This window comes from Acipenser ruthenus, chromosome 2 (genome assembly GCF_902713425.1).
Source record: "Acipenser ruthenus chromosome 2, fAciRut3.2 maternal haplotype, whole genome shotgun sequence".
In the NCBI taxonomy this organism is placed as follows: Eukaryota; Metazoa; Chordata; class Actinopteri; order Acipenseriformes; family Acipenseridae; genus Acipenser; species Acipenser ruthenus.
Window position 1 is genome coordinate 105,256,902 of NC_081190.1, and position 24,813 is coordinate 105,281,714.

The 24,813-nt window shown below is 36.9% G+C and overlaps 1 protein-coding gene across 2 annotated transcripts in view; it reads left to right on the forward strand.

Moving 5' to 3' along the window:
* The window catches only part of LOC117408524 (limbin-like), a 78,111-nt gene extending 54,506 nt beyond the window's left edge, over nucleotides 1–23,605 (forward strand). For both annotated transcript variants that reach the window (XM_034013567.3, XM_034013568.3), the window contains exons 13-22: nucleotides 1,599–1,758; nucleotides 3,246–3,709; nucleotides 4,456–4,663; nucleotides 5,203–5,346; nucleotides 11,791–12,018; nucleotides 13,214–13,413; nucleotides 15,287–15,374; nucleotides 16,850–17,022; nucleotides 20,152–20,250; nucleotides 22,957–23,605. In XM_034013567.3, the coding sequence (XP_033869458.3) occupies nucleotides 1,599–1,758; nucleotides 3,246–3,709; nucleotides 4,456–4,663; nucleotides 5,203–5,346; nucleotides 11,791–12,018; nucleotides 13,214–13,413; nucleotides 15,287–15,374; nucleotides 16,850–17,022; nucleotides 20,152–20,250; nucleotides 22,957–23,236 (2,044 nt within the window). In that variant the 3' untranslated portion in view covers nucleotides 23,237–23,605. The remainder of the gene's footprint in view (nucleotides 1–1,598; nucleotides 1,759–3,245; nucleotides 3,710–4,455; nucleotides 4,664–5,202; nucleotides 5,347–11,790; nucleotides 12,019–13,213; nucleotides 13,414–15,286; nucleotides 15,375–16,849; nucleotides 17,023–20,151; nucleotides 20,251–22,956) is intronic.
* The last annotated feature ends 1,208 nt before the right edge of the window (nucleotides 23,606–24,813 follow it).

The window sequence follows — 24,813 nt, forward strand, 5'->3', positions numbered from 1 at the left end:
TGGCCTTAGACCGATCCTCGACCTCAGACAAGTCAAACTGTATCTGAGCCGAAGGAGGTTCAAAATGTTGACAGTGCAACAGCTGTTGCAGTCAAATCAGGCCGGGTGACTGGTTCAGCACGGTGGACCTCAAAGATGCCTATTTCCACATCCCCATAAAACCAGTGCACAGGAAGTACCTGTAGTTCACCTTTCAGGGTTCTGTGTCTTCCTATTCGGCCTCTCCCTAGTGCCACGTGCCTTCTCCAAGTGCATGGCCCTGTTGAGACTCAAAGATATCGGAGCACTGCGTGGAATGGCCGGGGTGTGCAAGGTGTGTGTAATCCCCATGGCAACGTCTCCACATCAGTGTTTTAGAGCTGCAGGCAGTTTACCTGGCCTTGCAGAATTTCTTTGCATCAGTTTCAAGGGAGAAGTGCTTGTACGCACAGACAGTACAACAGTGGTGGCCTACATCAACTACCAGGGTGGCCTACTTTTGCTGTGGGCGCACGAGAACTTCCTCTCACTGCGGCCAGCTCATCTGCCCAGGGTGACGAATTGGGCGGTGGACCTTCTCTCAAGGGGAGTCCCCAGCAGCTCGGAGTGGAGGCTTCACCCCGAGGTGGTAAGCTTCATCTGGGAGAAGTTCGGGAGGCCTTCTAGGAATCAACCCACTATCCCCTCTCATTCTCCATAATAAGAGGGAGGAACTGCTGGGAATAGATACCTTGGTGCACCAGTGGCTGAAGCATCTGTTCTGCGCCTTTCCACCACTTGCCCTGCTCCTGCTGTTTCTGGAGAAAATCAGGCAGGACCGGGCCAAAGTGCTCCTAGTAGCCCCATATTGGTCCAGGAGGATCTGGTTTTCAAACCTGATGCAGCTCCTCAGCGGTCAGCCATGGAAACTGCCAACACGCCGCAACCTACTCAGTCAGGCACCGGGGACCTTATGGCATCCCGAACCATCGAGGCTGCAGCTCTAGGTCTGATCCCTGAACTGCTGCATTTGAGCCATCTGGGACTTTACAACAGGGTTATTGACACCTTGCAGAATGTGAGGGCAGCGTCCTCACGTTTCCGGTACGGGTACAAGTGGGGCATCTTCCAGACATGGTGTCTGCCTTTTGGGTTTGCAATGTTTGCAGGACCTGTTTGACGAGGGGAAATCCCCCTCCACATTAAAGGTGTGTCTGGCAGCTATTTTAGCTTGCCATGTCACGATTGACTCGGTCTCCCTAGGAGCTCACTTCCTGGTGGGGCAATTTTTGAAAGGAGCACGACTGCGTCACAGGCTCAAACAGCAACTTTGGTATAAGATATTCAAGATTCGGGTCTTTAGGAGGTAAACACCCATTCGATAATGGTTACATTTCTATTTCAGGGAACCAGGGTTATGATGAAAACCTAACGTTCTCCACAGTCAGAGTTGACAATCGTACCACTGGAAATCCCACTTGGAGTTTCTACTGACAGACATAAATACTTTTTCAGTGTTGGCTGTTATCTTACTGGGCTGGACATCTCTACATTGACTATTTTTATTGTTTTCAGTTTGAGAATATTTTCAGTTGGTAAAATAGCCTCTTAGTGATAATCTCTTGTTTTTTGTTTTACAGTGATGGTTACGTGACAGAAGATTTGGCAGGGTCGCTTTTGGAGAAAGCCAAAAAGGAGCTTCTTCAGGTGAAGCAAAATTTGGATGAAGCCTTGAACAGAGAAAAGAGTGCCTTGCACTGTAACATCACCAAGAAAAGAAGAAGCCAGATCTGTGAAAAAGTAATTACGTGATCTCACAAAGCAGTATTGAAATGATTATTTACTCAGGGAAGTTGTTGACTTAGTAGTTGTAAGGACTTGATTTATCTAAAGGACAAGAAATAGTTTCAGCCAAAAAGACTGTTGTTGAGCTGCCAGAAAGAGCAATAGTATTATTTAAGGAGAATGCATACAATTTACATACAGAACTTTAGTTGTATTCTTTTATCAATCCTGTATTGTTTAAAATGAATAAAGAAAAAAAAAATAGAATATAACCCCGGATTTGAACTCTGGTCACTAGCTGTCATGTCACCCTCTTATCCACCATAGTTCATATAGTATTCAATACTATATTCCATATAGTATTCCATATAGGTTACTATGGTGTTTTTGCTAAAGTATACAAGAAATGCACATTATACTTGCATATTACACAAAAGGTGCATGTTATATTCTAAAAGTTAATGTAACAGCAAGGGGTTTCTCAGTACTACTTTGGCATACTATTAAACAAATCCCATTAAATATACCTCAGGGTTTGCTATATGCTTGAATAACCAGTGATTTGTCTAAGAGCTACCTCAGTCTTTCTCCCAGGGCAGCTTTGATCAATCTTTAATGAAACCAATATGAGCTTTCTCCTTCTTTTACTGCTTTTACCTCCTTTCATCCCTTCTTATCTTATTACTTTTTTTGACTCCCATTACCATTAACGATCTTAAATTTTCCTCCTTGTCCAGTAGCACAGTTTTAGTCTCTAGGGAACTCCATGGGATTAGATATACAATCCATATTTTGTGCCGCTATACAAAATGACTGCATTACTGACTAATACATCCTTGTTGATCACTGTATCTAGGTAAAATCAGACAACTGGTGTACAGTGTTCTGAGAACAATAATCTATGATGTTGTGTTTAATTTATGACTTGTTGATGTTTCTTCACTCTTTCTGATATAGTGTTTTTTTCAGTTTTACAATATAAGAAAGCAGACCCTGTTGACAGTCCAGTCTGTTTTGATTTCCACAGGTAGTTGTATCTACAGGGCCATTGTATTTGTAAATCAACAGCACATGAGAACCTGAAGAAAAAATAATCATTTCAGTGGTTAAAACAATGCATATTGTAACACATATTGAAGACACTGCTGAGATTAAATGACCTCGGAAGTGAAAGAATAAAAGACTTTAACACATGTAAACTGTGAGATTTTTTGTTAACCTAGATTGCTATCAGATATTATTAAAATAATTAAAAAGTTGGTCAATGTGATCCCTGCTGTTTTGGGGAATGGAAAAGATAAAACAAAAATGAATCATGTACCAATAAAACACCTCAAAATTATACAGGGACTTGTCAAATATGAATTGCAACTTTAGTCCTATGTAATAAAACACAATGCAGGCATAGTCTTTTTTGCTGGAAAAAAATATTTTAAAAATGCCTTGGTAAGACATGACAACGAAGTTAAGGCAGGGTTAAAAATGTAATTTTTTTGTTCTAGGTTCAAGAGCAGAAACAAAAGCAGAAAGATCTGGCCACTGTTTCAAAGGCATCCAAAGAAAGCCTGGATCTTCATCACTACCTGAACTGCTGGCAAAATCTTTTGACCTCTCAATGCATAGAAGTGGGAGACCTGATCAATAACCTTGACGAGGAGGCTGCTGCAGATATTAGGAAAGTGAGCATGCGTCTGATTCAAAGTGCCTGCAGTGAGATTAAGAGTATCCAGCCCAGGATTACCCAGGAGCTCTCAAGTTTGGGTGCACCCAGGCTTGCTCTTCAGCATGCAGGGGCAAAACACCAGCTGATGGCCGGTGTTCTCTCTGAAGCCCAGGAGAGGCTCCACAAAGAAGGGAAGAATGCTCTCAAAGTCCTGCAGAAGACCAGAGACAAACTGCAGGAGCAGCTAGAGCTGGAGATGAAGGAACAAAGAGCTCTGAGGCAAAAGGGAAGATCAGTTTTTGTGTAAGAACAGAATTAGAAGTATGGAATTCATTGTGTTCCGTTTTCAACTTTGTATCGGGGTAGCTGTAAGTGCAGAATCTTCAAGTCATCTATTCCTAACATTCTTGTTCACAGTAACAGTCTGGCTTGGATAGCTCAGAGATTATGTTAATAAGCATTTTCATTTTTAGCAACAACTAAACAAATGAACCAATCTTTTCTTATTTTAGCCTCATATTGAAGAGCAATCTACTACAATCAGCAGTAAAACTATGAGAAATTACTATTGCAAGTGATTAACAGGCTGTTGAATACTTGTCAGTGATAGGGATTAAAGAAGTACACAGCTACTGTATCAAGCAGTAATACCCCAATTGTGTTATTACTTTTATATAATACTACGGTACATACTGTACGTACATGTAATAACAATACCACACACCGCTGTATTGAACTGGAACAAAGAGGTTCCTTTTGAAAAGAAATTATTATTTCAACCAGGTAAATATTAATAAATTAAATGCAAAATACGAGTAATAAATTGGTTTGACCCCAGCACCAGATAAACTTAGAATAAATTATTTTTATTTTTCAAGACAGTGCTGGTAACCAATAAATCATATAATAAAACTCTCCCAAACATAGGGAGAATCCTCTCCAGCAACCTAGTCACATACGGTTTGTAACAAGAAAAATTGTATAATTGTATTATATGCTTGTAGGTTCGTAGGAATCAATGTCTATTTTTTTTTTCTTGCATGAAACAGAAATCTTTGCAAGTCTCAGCTTACTTTATCTGAGGTTGATCTGTTGAAGATGAAGCTGGAGTTCCAGAAATGTCTCTCAATGATGGATAACTGCTTGGTGCTTCCACGAGCCCAGACCCGGTCCAGACTGCAGGCCTACCTGTCAGACTGGAGGAAGGCCATTTTAATGAAGATGGAACACAGTCACACGCTAATGCAGGACAAACAGGTGGGGTTCATTGTTGAAATTATAGTATTGTATGAGTCCAGAAATCACACGCATAGTCCTCTAGCTGTAATCAAACTACAGATCATTTTGGGGTGCCCAAATGCTGTCGTTCGGAGTTCAGAGTGAGCCATGAAAGGGTGGTTCAAATACCACTTGCACCAAGTTGATGGTTTCTGTTTAATGTTTAATCCTTTAGGGAAGAAAGTTTACTGGGGTTGCTTGCCTCATGGTGCTTCAGAGACCACTGTTGATCAGGAGCCTGATGAGTCCTGGCAGAGAATAGAAGACTAAACGTTAAGGATTGACGTGCTTTGTGCCATAACTGAAAACGATCAGTACTGGCATGGTGTTTTATGCATGCCAAAGGGGTATCAATGTGAAAAAAGAGACTAGATGTAGAACAACACAGCCTATGCTTATGAGGGCAGAGCAATAATTAAAACACAAGTACCCCATTTTAGCAGCTAGAGAGTTAAAAGTAAGCCTAGGGCACATAATGGTTTTCTTAGATTTTTTCTTTATTGATTTTTTTTTTGTAGCAAAAATCTAAACTCAAAAAACAACCCCATGAGACCAAGATAAGCCAAGACCATGCTGAGTTTCTGGTTCTGCAAAAAAGAATAGAAGAGAAAATGAATCTTTATGAACAAGAAAAAGAGATTGAAAACACAGCCTTGAAAAAGGTAAGAACTATATGTTTGAATGGATGGTAAAACGTTGTTTGTTTACAACTCACGCCTATCATGCTAGAGACAATACCCAGCTACACTTTTCTTGTTTTTCTTTCCTGTATGAATAAAAAGTGCAGGTATGTTTGTGCACACAGAGAGATTACATGGAAGTGAGATAAATTACTGAACCCACAACTTTCAATTTATTTTTTAAATTCCATATTTCATAACTATTACGCATTGGTCTGCAGAGATTGTAAATAGAATTGATTCTGGACAAACCGTGGTGTAGTGAGCGTTGATAAGCTCAACCAATTCAGTTGAATTTTGGTGCTGAGAATCAAGACTTCCAAAATGTAATTTCAGTGGCATATAACACCACTTTCTTGATATTGAAAAGATCCATATCTTCTTTCCCTGCAATAACTGAAAGAAATGTGGAAATGGGAAAAAAGTCAGAGATTCATCTCGTCCATATTAATGACAAGTGGAGCTGCTATACAGTACCCATATCAACATTCATAACTGTTAGGTGTCTTCATCATTTTGTTGTCATACAATATGTACTGCAGCGTACCTAAAAACAGACATTTAATTTGCAGCGTTTATTTGACATTGGGTGAATCAGTAGAGAAGATATTATTATTTATTAGTAAAATAGGCATGGCCCATGATAAAAGTTTTGATGATTAGAAAAATATCCAAAACATCTGTGCTGCGATTCATCAGCATTAAAACCATTACAGACTATGGAACAATAAACACACCCAAAATTGGTCAAATGTTTGTAATTATATCCCTGTTTAATCACATTCTGTTATGATTAATGTACTGAAGGGCATACACCAGGTTATGCAGCCATCTACATTTTGCTTTTAGCTTTACTAAATATGCCTTTGAGGTACAAATGCAGTATGTTTTGAAAATAACACTCTTTCCCCAGTGAAAGTGTGTTTTAGAAAAACAGTACCCTTACTACATTTTGATTAAAACTGTAATCCTACAGTTTTTTTGTTTTCTATCGTGGCAGTGCTGGATATCTAACAAAATCATTTGTTTTGTAGGGATAAATGCTTAATGAATGCATTGGCATTTACATCATAATGTTGTTTCTCTTAGTGAATTTTATATTAAGATAGGTAACAAGCCTCTGAGTAAAGACTACAGAATCTGTTTCTAATTCTAAATAAATACAATGACAAAAACACCTCGGAGCATGCATCTTGTATTGAGTTTTGATTTTGGTCGGCATTTGTTATACTTCCTGTACATTTCATAGGTTTACCAAACAGTAAAGCAGTAAAATGGCATTGATGCCCTCTTTAAAACAGTAGCCCACAGGGTTAAGTCTTTTTCTCTACAGCTCTCGAGTTATTCTGCCTCAAACATTTCCAAGTGCTAAAAGCCATTTCCCAACAGAGTGTCTTTATCCTCTCCAATGCATACAGAGACACATTCTGTGAAACCTTTTAAGTAGTGTTCAGCGATACCTTATTTCGGATGCCTCGATATGATACCATGCACAGTATCATGATATTCAATACTATCGTGATACTTTGGATCTTATGTCCATTACATGTTAAATGGTGGCCACATTTCTTTTTTTGCAGTACAAGTGCATATGAGGCTAATACACAGTTAATAATGCTACAGCATGGTGGAATGCTTGCTGTTTAAATAGATTTTTCTGTTGTTGTTGATGAAAAATTCCAGTATATTCAAAGGTCATTGCCAATGACTATAACATTCAAATAAAACTGGTAAGAAAGAGCAACACTTAACACTATTTTCTTTATTTCTTGTGTATAAAAAGGGAAATCTGATGTTTCGGCCAGCTTCAGATACTCTAATTACAATAAATATCTTAATATTTATATATAACACAAAATAACACAGACATAATTTCCTTAAAGCAGACGTTTTATAACTAGGCCAGATGTTTTACATACAGGGGTATCTTAGAGGTGTTCTACAAATGTTAGTAAGGAATGAAAAAATAAGTTGTGGGTGTTTGGAATAAACTACCTAACCATGTTGTGGAAGCTGATTCACACGGGTCCTTCAAGAAATGGCTTGCTTGGATCAATAAATAACCAAATGAGCAAGATAGGCCAAATGGACCTCCTCTTGTTTGCAACATTTCTTCTGTTCTTAAAGTCACATACAACATAATATCTCCATGAATCTATACTATTCAAATCTTTTAGAAAGTGAAAGAAGTTAACACAGATTGTAATGCTACACTAGACTAGCCTGATAAGAACATAAGAACATAAGAAAGTTTACAAACGAGAGGAGGCCATTCGGCCCATCTTGCTCATTTGGTTGTTAGTACCTTATTGATCCCAGAATCTCATCAAGCAGCTTCTTGAAGGATCCCAGGGTGTCAGTTTCAACAACATTACTGGGGAGTTGGTTCCAGACCCTCACAATTCTCTTTGTAAAAAATTGCCTCCTATTTTCTGTTCTGAATGCCCCTTTATCTAATCTCCATTTGTGACCCCTGGTCCTTGTTTCTTTTTTCAGGTCGAAAAAGTCCCCTGGGTTGACATTGTCAATACCTTTTAGAATTTTGAATGTTTGAATCAGATCACCGCATAGTCTTCTTTTGTTCAAGACTGAATAGATTCAATTCTTTTAGCCTGTCTGCATACGACATGCCTTTTAAACCCGGGATAGTTCTGGTTGCTCTTCTTTGCACTCTTTCTAGAGCAGCAATATCCTTTGTCCTGATTTTTAGAGTAAATGTTGAAAACCCAGGTGTAAAATGTGACTTTTTTATTTTCTTGTTAGGAAATTTTGTATATGTGACTGCTGTACTGTCTCGCGGTGCAACAGCATACTGGTTTAGGGTGTGTTGTTTGAGTGAGTTGTTTGCATTGCATCTATGCGGCTATCCAATCATTTTAACTTGCAGTCATATGATGCGGTACGCGTCATGTGTTTTTCTTGGTGCGTCTGATTTTATTGGCGAAGTGTCATAGTGGCTGGTGTTGTTGGAGCCTGTCCTTAAAAAGCAAAAAAAGAGAATGTAGTGGGGAACAAAATGGATTCAATCATATGACTGTGTTACAAAGACATTTTGTAAATTGTGTAAAAAAGAATGTGGCATAACACGGTGGCGAGTTGACTGTGAAGCATCACGCCGGTGGGATGCAACATTATTATTATTATTATTATTATTATTATTATTATTATTATTATTATTATTATTATTATTGTGACTGTGAATTGAAGCTTGTGCTAGTAATCGAAGCTCAACAGTAAAAATGAATTTCAGCATGAGCTGCAAAGAGTTCTACAGTTACGTCATTGGCAAAAAGGATGTTATGTGCATGGCCAAGTCATCCAGTTAGGATTAGGATTATAATTAGGATTTAACTGACATTTCGTGGAACTGTTTAAACATTAAATACACCTAGATAATATTTCAGAGCACTATAAAAGCCTAAAAATAGTGGTACTTGCTTCCTTATTAAAACAGAGTGCTGTAATTTGTTAAAAGGCATGCAACATCCCCAACAGTTGCTGCTGACATTCTCTGCCTGCAGTTGACTTGCCCATACATTGAGACTACATGTCTGCATCCACTGAATTGGTTGGAAGTGTAAGGCAAAGCTTTGCCAAGTTATACAGATGTGGAAATCGATTAGAAACAGCCCCAAAACTCGGTTACCCAAAGGTATCTGGCATTCTTTAATAAAGTCCATATATGCAGCACGTTCGTTGTCATGTTATTTGTCCCATCCAGGAATCTATTTTATCAGTACCGTCAAAACAAAGAAAACGTGCCTATTCGGGTCTAAAATTCTAACTGCGTTTAAAAAGTAAACAGCAGGTTGTTTGAACCGAGGTAGCTGTGCTTGATTGGACCTGTAGTGCTGATTTAACTTGGCTACAACCGACACAGGAATACTTTTTTGCCTGCTCTGACTTTCTAGTTTGTTTTCTGAAAGCTGTTGTCTGTTTTAAGTTCTGTTCAGCAGCCTCTGTAGTAACCTTTTGTTTAATGTGTGATTCTGAAGCTAAATAGCAATTGATCATATTTTATTTAAGTCACATTACAAGATGTGTAATACAATTACCTCCATCTGCATGTAGAGTTTCTTTTGGGAAATGTCTTGATCCTCAGCCGAAATATATTTTGCTTGTTTTGCTTTGTTGTCCATTTTTTATATTTTACGTCCATTTTAAACCTAAATCAAAACAATGCAGCTCTGACTTTGTCCCACCCCTGCTGTACAGAACAGGTCACAGAAAAGCCAGTACAGATGCACTGAAAGGCTGATTAAAACATCGTTGTCATCTGAACAGTAAACAAGAAAGTTAACCGCTTTGGATTATTTAAAAAAATAAATTATATTATATGTTTTTGCCTAAGTGCAATGCACACAGGATTTTTAATGACATATGTCTGCAAAGTATATTTTTGCAGCTTATAGCAAATGCACTGTAATGACAAAATAAACAGACATCAATTAACTCCCTTTTGATCAGCTTGTAGCACATTTCCTGTGCCTTTTTTTAAAATAAATAATACGTATGTTCTTGTACTACTTGTTGATAAATGGAGTGCATGATTTAAATGTTGGAAGGAGAGCTGAGATTCACAGACTAAACTAAAAGAACTAAGAAACTACAGTAAAAGAAAAAAGTAAAAGAAAAAAGGTGGTCATGTAGTCTGCTTAATTAAATCACTTATTGATTAATAATCTCCTGATTCTTTTAATCATCTCAATTAGTCATTCTATTAACGCGCGTTGATTAGGCGGCGGCAGCAGCAGCTACGGACATTTATTTAGTCATGCATCCCTTTATTACTAATACATCTTATTCAATATTATTTCTTAGAATGTGTAAATAAATAATTTAAATGTTTCAGTTTACTAGTAGGAACACATAATTTATCAACAAAATATAAAAAAAAACAGCACTGATTCCAGGAAAAATTTATATAAAATACTGAAATCATAACATCAATGCTATAATATATTACAAAATAATAATAATAATAATAATAATAATAATAATAATAATAATAATAATAATGCAAGGTTGTTTGCAAGCAGCACATTAAGAGTCACTTCCAGTTTCATGAAAGAAAATATCCCATGCATTAAATGTTGCTATTAAACTCAAGCATCGTCAGTTGGTTAACCTGCCTTCTTTCATAGATTGACGTTGTTCTGTAAAAACTTGACCATAAGAAGAAACACTTCTTTCAGCATCTACAGAATTGGTAACAACAGACAAATAGATTATAGCCTTTCATGTTAAATTGGGAAAAAGTCATTCTACTGCCGTTTTCTTTTGCATTTCTGATTTATAGTCAGCATCAAATCCTGAAGGAGGTTCGAGGGAGACATGTGCTTGTCTGTACAGATAACACAACAGTGGTGGCTTTCATCAACCACCAGGGCGGCCTCAGGTGTTATTATTTAAAGGTTTACCTGGCAGCTGTTCAGCTTGCCATTGCAAGATTGACTCTGTCTCCACAGGAGCTCACTTCCTGGTGCTCTGTTAGAAATTTAGGGTCAGCCACGACTCACTTTTACCAAGTGAATTTCATCTGTCACTAAGTCTGCTAATTACTAGTTCTGTAACCTCTCTGGAGTACAAAGCATATTTAAAGCAACATGCAGCTGAGTCACTGCTGTTATCTCTACACCAATTAATGAATGCTCATGAAACTCTTAGCTTGCAGTCAGGGTTCACACATCATACTGACATCATAAAAGACAAGGTAATAAGATATGTGCTCAAAAAAATAAAACCGTTATTTAGGGGGATGCTTTTTCTCTACATTAATCACAAAGCTTGCAAACGATTGTGAATTTTATGGTATAAATCTAGCAAAACAATGTGTTTGCAGGAACTGTAGGAGCAGGTCATTTGTTGTTCTTAATATTTTCTTGCTAGTTTTAAAATGTTGTCTATCACGTGTGGCCAAGTAACAAAGAGGATTACTTTAGTTATTCGTATAGTCGGGATAACTCGCTATACTCGAATAACACTTTTCCAGAACGTTTTCCTCACGATACAAAACAGTTCTTGCAGCTAAGGTTCTCTTACAACCGAGAGGCAAAGGCCAGATAGTCATTACCTCTTATAAACATAGCTGGATAACACAGGAAAGCATAAACCCGGATTTAGATTTGAAATATGTATCAGCACCAGTTAAAAACTAGCTGCTACAAAGAAATGTACATTCATTAATAATTTTTGTCTTCCTCGATCTTGTAACAACTATACTCAATTAACGTTTCATTGAAGAATATTTGGCTTTACACTTCCTTGAAAATAGGGCCTATGATTGGTATGGTAAAGGGTAAAATTACAGATTACTGGCTGCAGATTATATTTCAGTATCTTTACAAGGTGCATGTTCATTTTTGTCCTTCTGCAAGGACTCTGATGATGGAATGCAAATGGATTTCTTTGTGAACTCTGTTCTAGGTCCTTGTGGAGATGCTACACGAAAGATCCCACCATCTCAAGGCTCAGGAGGAAAGGCTGGCGGTGCACATGGCTGCTTTGCAGTTTCAGAAAGCTGAAAAGAGAGTGAGGGCCCTGGAGGCATATTCTGCCATTCTGAGTCTGCAGACATTGCTGGTGGAGGAGCTGAGAATATCAGGGTCAATGACAGGGTCAGAAACTGTGCAGATAATCCAGAAACACAGACATGTGAGTAGAACATTACTGGCTTCCTGAAGATGCTGCAAATAGTATGTCAGGTTACCGTGGACTCCTAACCATTTTGTTCTTGTCGGAGTTGTTATAGCAGTTACTTAGTGATAGTTATTGCTTTTGTTACTTTACCCCTTTCCGAACATAAACAATAAAAGTCTCTGTGTTGCCTAACTTTGATCTTGTTTCTATGGTAACAAATTCAGCACCTACAGTAGTTACCTGTCTTTCTGTTCCCAGGTGCATCTTAAAATGACTAACTGCACTTGTTCATAATCCTATGCTTTTAAATTGATTGAAAGCTGTTGTTTTTATTTGATTCTGCTTTTTACTGAACCATGTCCATTAAGTTGGTTTCAGACCCCGCTGGTAATGTGTAACGGTGGAGGGATCTGAAACCAATGTTTGAGGCATATTGCTGCAAAAATAAATAAATAAATAAATAGAATGTGTTTATTTTTCTTTTTTTTTAAACAGTTTGCTGTGGCTAATAAAGTTTATTTTGCTGCCAATAACTACAGCTTAATAATTACAACCAGTGTCCCTATAAAAGAAACATAATTTTATAACTAACAATGGCTATGCCATATATAGAGAACTTGTTTCATATAAGATATAATGCAATTGTTTATGTGCTTATTTTGTTACTGTATATTGAAGAGACCTTTGTTGATATGCATTTAAGATAAGAACAGGTTTTATAATAAGCAGTACTTTCATTTACTTTTGGTCTATGTAATTTAACCGTACTGACACTAATATATTACCATATATTATTACCATATTTTGTATTCCCTGGAACCATATATTTTGATATATCTGGATAATGTTGCTATGGTTTACAATAGTGAATGTGGGTATTGGATCTATTTATCTGTATTGGACGGTTTCAGAACTGCAGTTCAGTGTAGTTTCAGAGCAACAGTATAAGTGAGGGCAGGAAAGCTGGATCCAGGGAAGGGAAATAGGCAACTGAAGGAAAAGCACCTTGGACCGCTGTAACGACAAGGAATTGAAGATTTAAAGTCGCTCAACAAATTAATAAAGCATTTTATTTTTGATCTGCCTGTTCAATGGAAACTACCTTGCAAATCCTGAAACATCAACCAGGAATATTTAGTTTTTAACTGCTGCAAATACAGTGTCAGCTTTTACATTGTGAGAAAAAAAAAAGTCTTTGTTCTTCTCAAAGGGATTGGAAGACGCAGTTAACCAGCTAAAGCTGAAGGAATCAGCTGAGTGGGATGCTTTAATGAAGGAATATAGCTTGGCTGCTGCTATTGAAGGACCTTCGAGTGAAACTCAGAGAGGGCAGGAGGAAAGCCAGATAGCTGTCAGTCTGCAGCGTGCGCTCACAAAGTGTCAGCATGTGACGGGTGTGCAGAGACAAAGGTGAGAGCATAACTGGGCTTTATATTCTCTTTCCGTACCTTTTTTTTTTTTGTTAACGCATTGACAGTACTTGGATAAGCCTTCCCGTGCTGAGAGATTACTAAAGCGAATGTGCAGCATTCTTAATGTGGAGGGAAGGGTTTTCACTGGAACCAATTTCTGATGGAATTGGAAATACTAGTCTGAGCGTCTGTGAGTCTGCTTTAACTCTTGTTCCATTATTTCCACATATAATAAAATACATGCATAACTATTCTCCTTTTGTAAACATCTTGAAAACATTTTACTGTCAGTGTTGTTTTATTACTTTGTCAAGTAAAACATGTTCTGTTAAACCCATTGGTAATTAAAAGCAGAGTGGCCCTACAATACTGAAATAAACACTTGACTTGTAACCTTATATACATACCATGACCTTGTCTCACCCTCAGAAGTCAGCACGTGAACTGATGGTATCTTTTTATAAATGCTTCATTGAAATATTTGGAGAAACACACAATACTGCAGTTTAATTCAAGCAAGGAAAGGAAGTTTATTTTAAATCTTTTTTTTTATTATTTAGTTTTTTGACATTATTATTTTATTTTTTAGCAGACACCCTTATCCAGGGCGACTTACAATTGTTACAAGATATCACGTTATTTTGTACCTACAATTACATTATTTTTTAAACATTATTTTTACATACAATTACCCATTTATACAGTTGGGTTTTTACTGGAGCAATCTAGGTAAAGTACCTTGCTCAAGGGTACAGCAGCAGTGTCCCCCACCTGGGATTGAACCCACGACCCTCCGGTCAAGAGTCCAGAGCCCTAACCACTACTCCACACTGCTGCCCCTACTACTAGAGGAGTTTGACGCATAACATTTCAGTTCCGGGCACAAAGGCTAACAGTCAAGCTCCATCAATCTGAATAAAATTGAATGGACTGAGCCAAAGTTATGTGCATCTCTTGGTTCAAGTTTTCTTTTTGTTTAGCAAGCCACAATTACACATTTATTTAGTTACCATGTGTAATAGGATTGTGGGAATGATCTGATAGAGGGATTGCAGTTGAAACGCCAGCACTGGCACACAGTTTTATTGAATAAGAGCACAGAACAGGATTATTGCAGTCACAGTTACCAGGGATGCAATAAGAAACCTATTGCAGTTTCACCTATTCCAGGTTTTAATAACAGCTTGATTAGCCCCAGTGTATCGGTACAAGCTCAGGTGTGTCTTATTAAGCTCAGAGTAAAACCAGGAGTGGATCAAACTGCTAGGAAATGGGAATCTTATTTCCATCCCTGTTACAGTGAGGCTGCAATTCAGTACGCTACCACTGAGCCACCTAAACAAAATAAAAGGTAAATATATTTGGCCGTGTGCGCTACTCCATCTTTACAAGTAGGTCCCACTTCAGGAACACTATCCTACACACTAAATATGCTTGGGTGAGATGCCTGGCTTTTTTGTATTTTATACATGTAGTCAGACTAGATTGGTAATACATTATCCAATATAGCCTGACCACAGTCTGCACATGTTTTTAATCTCATTCCTGCCAAATGAGCAAATTTAATTTATAATGGAAACAAAGACAAAAATAACCAGCCCTACAAGCCAATGGATTTTTGTTTTTATCATAAATGTGCGCTGTTCTTCCCAAATCCCTAATTATAGATACTTCTTAATACATTTGTTATGCTGGAAAACAGAAATAATTACAGTGTGAATCAGATTTATTTTAAATACAACACACAGTTAGATTTTACAAAAGGCTTACCAGAGCACACCTTGGAGAATCCATGAACTACAAAAGTAGATACTTAACTGTGTATTTCATGCATTTTTTTTCTTCCTTTACAATTCTGTGTGCTATTTTAGGTTACGAGAAGAAGACACTGTCAGCCAGATAACTGCGGATTTGAAAGAGCAGTTAGAGTTTAAGAGACTCCACATGCATTTTGATCAGGTATATACCTAAAGCCATTTTTCATTAACATCGTAGGATTAGCTCTTGGTATTTTACTGCAGTAAAACCAGAATAAATCACCTTGTTCTCATTATATGTGTTTAAAAACAGCTCTGTGAAATTTATTTTGTAATTCAGTATCTCAGCATGCTATTATTTCTCTATTAGTAGTTTGGACAGTTGTGAGTCATAGGGCTCTATTAACAAAAAAGTGCCTCATCAGAAAAAAAGTTAACAAATCCACCGTAAGTAACTCATGAGTAAAAAAAAAAAAAAAGGTTAATTTTCAAGCATTACATTGATTTGCATGCATATATATATATGATGCTATATGAAAGGATCATGCAAAATATATTATTATTATTATTATTATTATTATTATTATTATTATTATTATTATTATTATTATTATTATTCTTTATTTATTTCTTAGCTGACGCCCTTATCCAGGGCAGCTTACAGATAAGTATGGTCGCTTGCAGCCAAACAAGGAAAAACATTTCTAATAGAAATTGTGTTTGAAAATTGTAAAAAGAAAAAGACATTCTCGATGTGGGAATCAAATGCCAGTTCAGATAAGACAGTCAAGATTAGTAGTAATCGAGGTCTGTGAAATCACCCCTATGTGTTTCTTCCAGTATGACTGTAAACAACATTGCTTAATCTCTTTTTTTATATTGATTTTGAAATCTTAATAATATCATCAGTTTCCTCTCGCCATTCTGACACACAATAAAGTATTTGTGGGTTTTATATCTAGAGCATTATTTTTTTTTTTGCATTTAAAAATATTATAAAAGGCAATACAATTTCAATGTGCATTGGCTGTGGGTTACCGTAAGATTGGTGCATAATTTGGGAAGATAAAGGGAACTTTGCAATACCTCAACTCTCTTATAGCACTTCATGGAGTGTGGTTGACTCATGATAACACCCCACCCCCAATCGATCTCTATTGCTTACGCACAGTTCCCTATAAATTGAACACCTTTTCTTTTCATATGTGTGCACCATTGCTCAAATTCCAATCACTCACTGTCTTGCTTATTGATACATTTCTTTGTAAAGTGGAGATTAGCAAGTGACAAGAAATGAATAAGGAATACATGAGTGGTTTACTAATGAGAAACCATTTCCAACAACAGAAGTGGAAAATATGATGCTTAGCTCTTCAATTATAATACCTGATGCATTATTTTAATATTGTAGCTGGTTTTGAGTTCAGGCTATGCATATTTAGCATTGCATTAAGCCAAACATCTGGTTAGAATGCTAATGCTGTATTTCCTGGATTTCTGTCAAATTACATATCCAGAGCCAGACTGATGTATTTGTATGTCTATCTTGGTGTTTGGAGCAAGACTGGTTCTGGAGGTGTTTGTTTATCAAGGCTCTGTAGAAATGAGGTGAAGCACATGCTGTTGCCATATATTATTCTGTCAGTGACCCAAAAGTTTTCCTGTCCTCTGTTCCAGGATCTTGAATTTCTTGCTTACTTGGTCAAGCAGACTCAGGTACCAGCAAATGTGTTGCTTGAAGTCCTGCATTTATTGCTTCCCACATCCTCAGAAGCTGACTTAATTTCCATCATTGATCCAGTCTGCCCCAAACCAGCGCAGACTGTGACAGTAAATGAACGAGAGAAAGGGTAAGTTCAAGAAGGTATAAAGATGCATCATTTTATAGTAGTTTTAATGAGATCTATGATCTGCAACCTGCTAGATACATCAATTGCCTCATCCTAACTCTAAAGATCCTTGCAAGTAGATAGAGTGCAATTGAGAAATTTATTCAGAATAGAAAAAAAAAAGGAATGTGTTGTGTGTTTTTGTAGGTTAAGAGTTACAAAAAATGCAATTACAATGAAAAGAAAATATGCTGAAATGTTCTTGAAAATTTGCTGTGGTGCTGATGAACTTTAATGGTTAAAGTACTGGCATTTACAGCTCTAAAGTGCAGTTTGATCTGTTGATCTACAGACCGCACTAAGCACTTGAACAAATAGTGGATTTGTTTGCAAATGCTTTCAGCTACTGTATTGTCATCACTTCCTAAATGAAAGCTGTCCTGTCATTGACAAGTTCCATCATCACATCACATAGGGTGAGATACAGAAGACTGACAAACTTGTTCATCTCGTTCCTCCGTGAATAAGGAAAACATATAATCAATGATGGGGGGTGATTCCATTCAAAACAAACTAGCGGTTCCCTTCTGAAGCCCTGGATAAAGTACCTCCAGTTAATAAATCTGAGAAAGGTTGAGAACACTGTGCAATATTTTTGTAAATTAGGAGCTACAAAAAATAATAATAATAACAACATGAATTATGCCCTGTATTTACTCCATAAGCATACTGAAGCATACTTCTTCTCTATTTCAGCATGTATATATGAAAGTATAGGGGCAGATTCTAAGTGTCTCATCTTGAACCGTGTCTGTGAATCTGTCCATGCACCTCCTCAATATTCCGATCTGAGCGTATTCATTTATCAAGGACATTGAGTTCTTCGCTCTTTTCAAACAGACATTTGAACACGTCTTTGTCTTTTCATGTTTGCCCACAGTCCTTATCTCTTCACTTTCATTATTCTGTCCATTGATCATGGTCTCCAGCTCCCCAGTCTCTCCCATTATGATGATAATGTAATCAGCAAATAAAAGGTGATTCAGTGTCTCTGTATTGGTGTTTTAATCTATTTTCTTCTCGTACCAGATTTTGGAATAGTTTTTTTAAACTGATTTAGAGCAGCCTAATTGAATGAAGTCAAATGCCCCTGTCAGATCAATTAATACTTCTCCAATGGAATATCACCTGTCTAATAAAAGCACAAACAGTTAAGCTCATAATGCTGTGTTTGTAAAGGGGTCAGGCTTGTCATTCTATTGCTATTGCACTGGCATATATATATATATATATATATATATATATATATATATATATATATATATATTTTTTTTTTTTTTTTCATTTTCTCTCAGGGCTTTACATCTCTATTTTTAACCTTGAGTGTTTTTCTCACTTCATGATCTGTGACATCTGTTATTGTATATTCTGGGTCTGTTTGTCGTAACTGCTTTTGTTCTTAAATAGTCTGTAATCATTAGATGTGCTAAAATGTAGCTTCTGGTTGAGTTGTTGTTTGTTTTTTTTGTGTCTTCCCAGTCTCTGAGATCATCTTCCTATCTCTTTCTGCTATCAGGACGTTTGAATTCTTCAGTTAGCCAACTTGAATCTTTTTCCTCCAAATCAATGTGCTGCTTGATTCTTTTTCTCTTTATCTGCTTAGTGGTTTTGCACAGGACTGTGTTTGGATTCTGTAATCCTACACATCTCTCTAATGTTTTGCCTCTTCCTTAGATACCTTCTATTGCTGTAGAAAGTCAGCATTTGCCAGAAATGTGGGTGAATAGTCACAATTGATTTCCATTACACTAGAGTAGATGTTAAAACTTCATGCTGATTTGAACTCGGCTCTCGCCAAGATAAGCACCAACTAAGATGTAGCTTTACAGTAAACTAATGTGATCCACCTGTGTCTCCATCCATTTGCGTTTCCTTCCATATGATGATGTAGATATCCTTCTGTCTGGTGTTGATGGCTGAAGTGTAATGCTGACTCCAGGGATCAGCACATACTAATCTTAAATAGACCCTGTGTGTAAACACAATTGAGTGAGATTGTGAATCTGATTAGCGCCGATGCCTTTTGATTTATTATTATTATTATTATTATTATTATTATTATTATTATTATTATTATTATTATTATTATTATTATTATTTCTTTCCTTATCCAGGGTGACTTACAATTGTTACTAATATCACATTATTTTTACATACAATTACCCATTTATTTATTTATTTATTTATTTATTTATTTATTTATTTATTTATTCGTTGCCAATTATTTTTATTATTTTCTCCCAATTTAGAATGGCCAATTATTTTTTAAGCTCAGCTCACTGCTACCACCCCTGCGCTGACTCGGGACTCGGCGTGTGTTGTCAGCCGACCGCTTTTTTTCACACATGCAGCCACCCAAGAGCTACAGCGTCGGAGGACAACGCAGCTCTCGGGCAGTTTACAGGCAAGCCCGTAGGCGCCCGGCCAGACTACAGGGGTCGCTGGTGCGCGGGCGACACTCGGCCAATTGTGCGCCGCCCCCTGGGAGCTCCCGTCCACGGTCGGCTGTGGAATAGCCTGGACTCGAACCGACGACGTCCAGGCTATAGGGCACATCCTGCACTCCATGCGGAGTGCTTTTACCGGATGCGCCACTCGGGAGCCCCCACAATTACTCATTTATACAGTTGGGTTTTTACTGGGGCAATCTAGGTATAGTACCTTGTTCAAGGGTACAGCAGCAGTGTCCCCCACCTGGGATTGAACCCACGACCCTCTGGGCAAGAGTCCAGAGCCCTAACCACTACTCCACACTGCTGCCCACATTACATGTGTATGTAGAAATTGTAAACATTGAAACTGGACACATTTTTGTACCAACAGAATGATGCTCTTGTTTCAACTGATGCACATGATTTTATGTTTTTTTTTTTTTTTTTTTTTTTAGCACATTGGGATATATTCTAAAAGATATTTACTACAGTTTTTATTAGTATGTTTTTTTTTTAAACTAGTAAATTACAGAATAGACTTTTTGCATTAAAAAATCAAACCGTGATATAAGCGAGGAAATGCCTCATTGCTCACAAGTGGCTTACTGTTAAATAATCTTCAAGGATAAAACATTTTGTTTTTGTTTATTGTTTAAAGGCGGTATAAAGGCTCAGGAAGATCTCTGGATAGCAAGCTAAGAGAAGAGATCATCAATAATAATATGAGTGCTGGCTCTTTGGGCAAAGAGAAAGCAAGGTAAGGCATATGTTCTCTGTTCTATTACCAAACAGAATTAACTAAATGTTTTCATAAAAAAAGTGACTAGCACTGGAGAGATGACGTTGATGTCTGTATAAAACATTGAAAACACTTGGAGAATAACAATACTGTGTCAGTGTTTCATTTGTATATTTGTCATGCTCAAAACATTAGGGTATAACAATCCACTGAAAACACAACCACAGTTCTGTATGCAGGATCAAACATTTGTAAAAGGAAAAGCAATCAGCTAATGTTACAGGACTAGCATGCAACAACCAAGGTGCATGTAAGAGCTATTTTGTTATTTAAAGCTTTGTTTTCTTTGTAGTAAATAAACTGGTGTACACTGAGCACTGTGCTGTAAATATGTTCTGAAGTGTGTTAACATATGCCACAGGCTCATTCAGAGTGCTGGTAAGAGTCTATGGAATGCAAGTCTGCTTCTCTATTGCTTACTTTGATAGATTCAGTAGGAAATGCTTTAAATTCTTGTCAACATAATAAGTACAGTATTGTGAACATTTATTAGAACAGCCCATGGGTTCTGTTGTTTTCATGTGTTGTGCATATGAAATCAAACCACTGGAACTGAAAATTTGGGGAAATTGTCAAAATAGGCAAATGACTGATTGTCTAATTGAATTGATAACTTTAATAGGCCACACATGCAATTCATTTAAAATAGTGAGAGAAAAGCCACCAATGGTAAAATGCATGAGACTTTTTAGAAGTTGTTTATGATTCCTAATTAAAGCACAAAGTGGTCCAACATTTCCTCAAGAATGCCAGTTGTTTCTATATCACTGATTTACTGACCAGAAGTTGAAATTCTCACACCCAGATGTTTTCATGCAGGTAGGTATACAAAGGATATAAATGACAAATCTTGAGGTATTTTAATAAATGTGCACACTAAGGGGTTTATAGTTGGGGTACATGTGTATGTGTTAATAGGGGACATTTATCTAGAGTAACTAATTTTAATAAAATATTTAAAGGTTCTGGTGATGAGACGCAATAGATCTATATAAATTTAAATACATCAAAACCTATTAAATTCCTCAGAAGTAAAGTCGGGAGAAAGGTTTACAGATCACTCACTGACTTAACAATCATGTCTGTTTTTGTATCTAGAGTGCAGTGTTCTCTGCATACTAATATTGTGTATTTAATTTCCCATATGAGCAATGGTGCCAGTTCAAGAATCTGCAAATCACTTTCATTCATATAAGTGCTGTCTCCACACAAAACAGCTGGTGGTTTGCCATCCTTTTAAGCAAAAGGAAAAATAATGTTTATCACCTATGCACAATTAATGAGATGTCCCTGTTAACCTCTTTCAATAGCAACCACATGTTTTGTTCTGGTTTGTCAGAAAACAAATATAATTGCCAGGTGGTAAAACATTACTGCATCCTCCTGTCTGCCAACATCATGAAAAGGGGTAATTTGGTATTTTCTTTCGGTTTTTCTGATTTTTTTTAAAAATGCCATTTATTGGGACTAAATGTTACTTGTCGAAAGTACTGATGATGACAGAGCAGTTACACAGTAGGGGTCTGCCTGTTAGCAAGGTCATCAAAATTGCAAGGTCATCAATACATTGTAAGGTGCTTATCGGCACTGTTTACTAAGCTGTTTTGAGTTTAGACTTCATTCCCACATCCCTACTGAACAAAGGCCCTTTTTGTTTTTAATTATACAGTTATTAGTGTTAATACTTAATAGGGTATTGCTGTGTTGGGAAGTCCCTTGCTATAGTAGTAATCCTAAATTGTGTTTAGTTTTTATGCTTTTGGATGATTTGAGGTATGTATTTGTTTTAAGTAAAGCTGTCTCAAGTTCAAGAAAACAAAAATACCGTACTTGGATAGAAAAATATTTGACAAACATGTACGATATATTACTAAAGAGAGAGCTTGTCAATCACAACCACAAAGTTCAGTAAGGAATCTACCTGTTTTTATGCATTTTTTCTTGGCATACATATAGGGAGGCATGTTTCTTCAGGTAAGATGGCCCAGTCTTTAATTTATGGGGGCATTAATGAGCATTCAGAAGTCATTAAATCAGCCCTGGGATGTTCATTAGCATATGTTTGAGAGCACTAGTTCAGCTCGGACAGACAGTGTGCACCCGCAGCTGCAAACCAGACTGCTAGTTCTGGCTTCTACCTTTATTTGTAACACAAATCACTCAAAGCCCCTGACGCAGGAACTGAAGCCTGATCCTATTGCCCTGCAGCCATGCCGAATGCATCATATTTATGACAGCCCTGTTTACACCTGACACAGCTGCTCTGATATCTTCAAGACTCTTGAAAAACACTTTTCCATTGCTTTTTACATGCCAATAACCTTGTATACCCATTATCTTGTAAATTAATAGCAGTGTCAGCATAATCCAAAGCAACCGTTTTTTAAGTGCAAGAGGAAATTCCTATCACATGCCAAAATGTGTCTCTTATTATGTTTCCTAAAAGAAGCAGGCGATCTACACTTGATATATACTGAACTGAAATCCTTACATCTAACTGGGATACTGTAGCTATATATAGGCCTAAGAAAACACCACTCCACCCAAAACAGCAAATCAGTAAACTAAGCTAATATATTATGTTCCTTTGTGCTGAATACATATCTACTTAGTTTCTTTTTCATTTTCTTTAATATATCATTCCACCCCTTTGTTGTCTTTTAGTATATTGAAGAAGAAACAAGTTCAGCTCCTGAAACAGCTGTCCTTTTCCCATTTGGAACATTCAAAAAGCCCCCAAGGAGATGGCAGGCAGGACAACGCAGACAGCACTGTGGAGCCAGCAGCAGATGTGCTACACCTGCCACATACAGGAGAGAAGGTGTTTGTTTTTCGATGTAAAGCAGGTCTGGATGATTCTTTGGACACAATTCCTAAGAAGAAGAAAAAGAGGAGCTTCCTTAACTTCAAAAAGTCAGCAGTTGCTAATAGCGACCTATTGTAAAACATTCTTCTGCACTATGTATGATATTTATCATAAAGCTTTGCAGTTCTAGTAAGAAAACTACTGTAACGGATACACTTTATACCCTTGAAAGTATTATATCTTATAAACATTTTGTGGTTTTTTTTTTTTTAATCTCTTATTTTATTTGTAATGGTTTTATTGCTCATAAAGCATGTCGGATTGAGAGGGCTGGAGGTTGAAGGCTTTATATATCCAGAGCAGATATTGAACAGGCATTCAGAGCTGCTGTAACTGCCGTGTGCCTTGGGATAAAAAACACTTTTTATCCAAACAATCCCGTGGACAACAGTTTGTATACAAGATCATTTACATGGAACCACTAAAAAAAAAAAAAAATAATACAAATGATTTTTGCACAGATGATCGTAATTAGCAATTTACCCTTCTTATGAAAGGAGTGGTGGGACAAAAAATGACCCCAAATGGTAAACTTGGATAGCTGCATTTATAAAAGCACCAAACCCACACAAAATGTGTTCAGTATATGTATTTGAGGATGGTTTGATTATCACTATTGATTTCGTCCACTGATTCTCATCACGATTACATCAAACACTTCTGCTCATGCTATCGGATGGTATCTACAGCTCCTCTGCTTTCCTTAACAGATTACACTACAGCATCATCCTATGCAATCTAATACATAACTTTTAAACAACAGCATCCAAATTGGATTGTATTTTACCATCAAACCTTTACAATAAATAGGATTGTTCATCATGGTACCTTGAAGTGCTGTAAATGTGTGTACAGTCATTAAATGCAGTGTACAGTATCTAATAATCTTGTTGTCTTTTTCTAAAGGTGTGACATTGGTCTGAAAGAGGGGTGCTAAAATTGCAGTTTTTTACGTACACTGTATAACAATACAGAATTAACTTCGAGCCATAGCCTGTTATCCCTGATCTATTTAAACGAATCATGTTTTATCTATATAATTATTGAACTTGTTATCTTCTATCTGTTACCAAGATCATTAACATAATGAGCAATGAAACAGAGTAACGCTAATTAACATGATAACATTGTTTACAGTGAAATTCTCGTTTCATGATTTTAAAAGATTTCCTTCTAGTTAAGAATCACAATTGCAACTTTAAGGAGTAGAGCACCGTAAACTTTTTGCATCCCTAGATCTATGGTGTCCAATTATGTCAAAAGACCATAAATATGCTGTGCCTTTTGCTATTTCATTTTCTATTTCATAGATCTGTGTTATATTTCTGTGTAAGTTGTTAGTCATGTGTCTGCTAACAGAATTTGCATGTTTGAAATATCTCTCTCTCTCTCTCTCTCTCTCTCTCTCTCTCTCTCTCTCTCTCTCTAAATGTTAATCTTAATAAGATTGTGCCATGTTTAAGGTATCTTGAGCTGGAACCTTATATAGCATTGTACAAGCATTGTGCTATTAGCAATGCAGTCAAGAAAAGGTCTATTTTACTATATATATTAAAATTTCTTGTTTTTTTTTTTGTTAATTTACTGACCACTGCTGCCTGTTTGGGGTAAGCGGTTATTAAATATACCGTACAGTATATTTGTATTATTTTAAT